General features: G+C 54.4%; 1 protein-coding gene across 2 annotated transcripts in view; it reads left to right on the forward strand.

The window, feature by feature from the left end:
• The window catches only part of GRAMD1B (GRAM domain containing 1B), a 170,933-nt gene that overhangs the window by 126,937 nt on the left and 41,364 nt on the right, over positions 1-2,632 (forward strand). For both annotated transcript variants that reach the window (XR_003002656.1, XM_024740716.1), the window contains exon 3: positions 1,589-1,799. Coding sequence is in view for 1 of the 2 variants with exons in the window: in XM_024740716.1 (XP_024596484.1) it covers positions 1,589-1,799 (211 nt within the window). In the remaining variant the exon portion in view is untranslated. The remainder of the gene's footprint in view (positions 1-1,588; positions 1,800-2,632) is intronic.

The following is a 2,632-nucleotide window of genomic DNA, read 5'->3' on the forward strand; positions in this document are numbered from 1 at the left end:
ACCGAGGGAGAAGAACGTAATTTCCTTTGTCCGGGGTTTGGCTGGAGATGGTAGTGGATGAGTTCAGAAGTCGGAGAGGATGAGGATGTTGGCGGTGGGGTGAGAACTTGAAGAGCCGCTTTCTAAATCACAGTTGTTGTTGGTATTATAACCGAGTTTCCAAATTCAAATTCTGTTTGGGGATAAAGCAAAACATTCGGCCTTAGTGTCCCCATACGCCCTCTGGTCACATTTGGCTTCCTTTACTCTGGTCTCCTTTTGTTTCTTCTCTCCATCCGTTTCCTTCCAAAAGTCAGAGCCCTGCCCTCGCTCCACTGCTGCCCTCCTCCCGCACTTGCTGGTTTGGGCCTTTGGGCTTCCTTCCTTTTCTCTCTGCCAGGGATCCCCAGGTGGAAGGTTCTGCTGAAAGGGGCATGGTTTTCATTGCAGATGGGTCCAGTGGGACATCTGAGGTTGCAGCTGGATCTTCATGCAAATGGCAGTGTTCCCTGCCCTGCACTCCACTGGCTGAGGGAAGGTGGGGATGCAGCTTCCCAGGGTGCTTCCTGGGGCCCTGACAGCCTCGCATCCATCCGGCTGTGCCCAGAGCCCCGAGCCTGCCCTGACTGCCCTGTGCCAGGCCTTGGGCTTTTCACCCCCTCCCCTCGTGCTGCTTTGGCTTTCCAGTCTCACGTGGGCTTTCCTTCCCGTTTCCCGTCTCTTTCCTCCATAACCTTTCCTTCCCCCGTCTCTTTCCTTCCTCCATTCTCTCAGAGCAAAGCAAACACCTGTTAGAACTTAACTGCACTTAATTTTCCTCTCCTCTTCCTTTCTTCATCTCCTCTAGTCCATTAAGAACACAAGCTAAATATTTACACAGTTTTATAAGCCTTGACGTGAGGGGATTTGGTACGGTGAGATGTACAAGGTACCTTTTGCAAGTGAATTCTAAGCCCTCTGTGAGCAGAGGACACTTGATTCTCTTTGCCATGCACTGGTCTTCATTTTAAAGATAGGAATTATGGCACTTGTCATTACTACCTTGGTGGAATGATTGAAGGACCCAGTGAAATAATATGTTGTGAATGCTTTGGAAAGTGGGATCATTTTTGTTATTTCTATGGGCAGGTATCTCCAAAACCAAATGTAGAAGCTGGATTTTGCAGCATGGATAAAATGAGATGATAGTACTGATCTCACCTCTGATGAGCCTTTCAGATCTTAAATTCCGTGTTCCCTAGACAGTTCTTGGCATGTAATGGGGGAGGGGCGGGGGTGTCCTGACAGTATCTGATGGATGATGGATGGACAGACAGATGGTCGGATGGATGGCTGGGTGAAAGAATCTCTCCATGTCTGATTGCCCTGCTTACCCCTTCCTCTTGCTATTTCCATTTCACGTGGACACCACCGCCCCCTCCTGGCCAGCAGCAGTATTATGGTGCAGCAAGTCATAGCTGGGCCCTTTGCTCCCTATTTCTCCCCAGCCCCGAACCCTGGCTCCCAGAGCTGGCTCGTTGGGACCCGTCTTCGGCCTTCAGTCACCGACTGCTTGTCTCTCCTCCCCCTCCCTCTCCACCCCGCCCCCTCTCTCTGTCTGCCCCTGCAGCACTGCCAGTAACTCCAACCGCAGCACGCCGGCCTGCTCCCCCATCCTCCGGAAGCGGTCTCGCTCGCCACCCCCTCAGAACCCGGACGGAGACAGCATGGTGGAGAAGGGCTCAGACCACTCCTCGGACAAGTCCCCGTCCACGCCGGAGCAGGGCGTGCAGCGCAGCTGCCCCTCGCAGTCCGGCCGCAGCGGTGGCAAGAACTCCAAGGTGAGCCAGACCCCGCCGGGGACTCTGTCCTTGCCCATTGGCCGGCTGCAGGGAAGCTGGCATTGGGGGGAGAGTGAGGCAGAGAACCCCGTCATCCAGGGACCTGACGTGATTGGCCAGCCCCTAGTGTCCCAGAGATAGCCTTGATTCAGTGAGGTGAGGCGGGGCCGTCAGGGGAGAGAGACCCTAGTTAAATTTTACCATCTCAGCTAAGTACTCCGAGAGGGCCCCGGGAGCTGGAAAAATGACTCCGCAATGACCGTTATCTCTCTTTAGGGGCTAGGGAGCCTCACGGGCCTTGAGACTTGGAGGAGAGGTGCTCTGGGGGTCAGGAGGGGTCATCTGTTTAGCCCTGCTACCTTTTCCAAATTTGGGGTGGAAGGGAAAATTATTTGGGACAACTGTAGTGCCAGGAAGGGAGTCCTCAGAGAAGGTTGCGGAATGCCGTTTTAACCTCCGCCCTGGCCATCACCCTGCCTGACCTTTGGTAATGACCTACTTGGTACTCATCTGGCTGAGAGGACGGTGACAGGGCTCTCCATCCCTCCCAAGTGTGTCAGAGTTGCCACCTGAGCCCCGGGCCTTTGCCTAAGGAGGGGCATAAAATAAGCCCTGGGTACCTGGCTACTTATGGTTCCCAGAGACTTTCCTCTCCCCCACCCCCTTAGTCCTTTGGGAAGCAGGAGATGTCTTTGCCTAGATGCTCCTTTAAAAGCTTCTCTTACCTGCTGGACTCACAGGGCCTGGGAAGGGGAGGGGACCCCGGGAGGCTCGGGAGCTGGCTTCCCACCTGAATTTGTCGTTTGATTTCTTGTTCTTCCTCTTCTCCCCCC

Source organism: Neophocaena asiaeorientalis, unplaced genomic scaffold (genome assembly GCF_003031525.2).
Source record: "Neophocaena asiaeorientalis asiaeorientalis breed wild unplaced genomic scaffold, Neophocaena_asiaeorientalis_V1.1 scaffold308, whole genome shotgun sequence".
Lineage (NCBI taxonomy): Eukaryota > Metazoa > Chordata > Mammalia > Artiodactyla > Phocoenidae > Neophocaena > Neophocaena asiaeorientalis.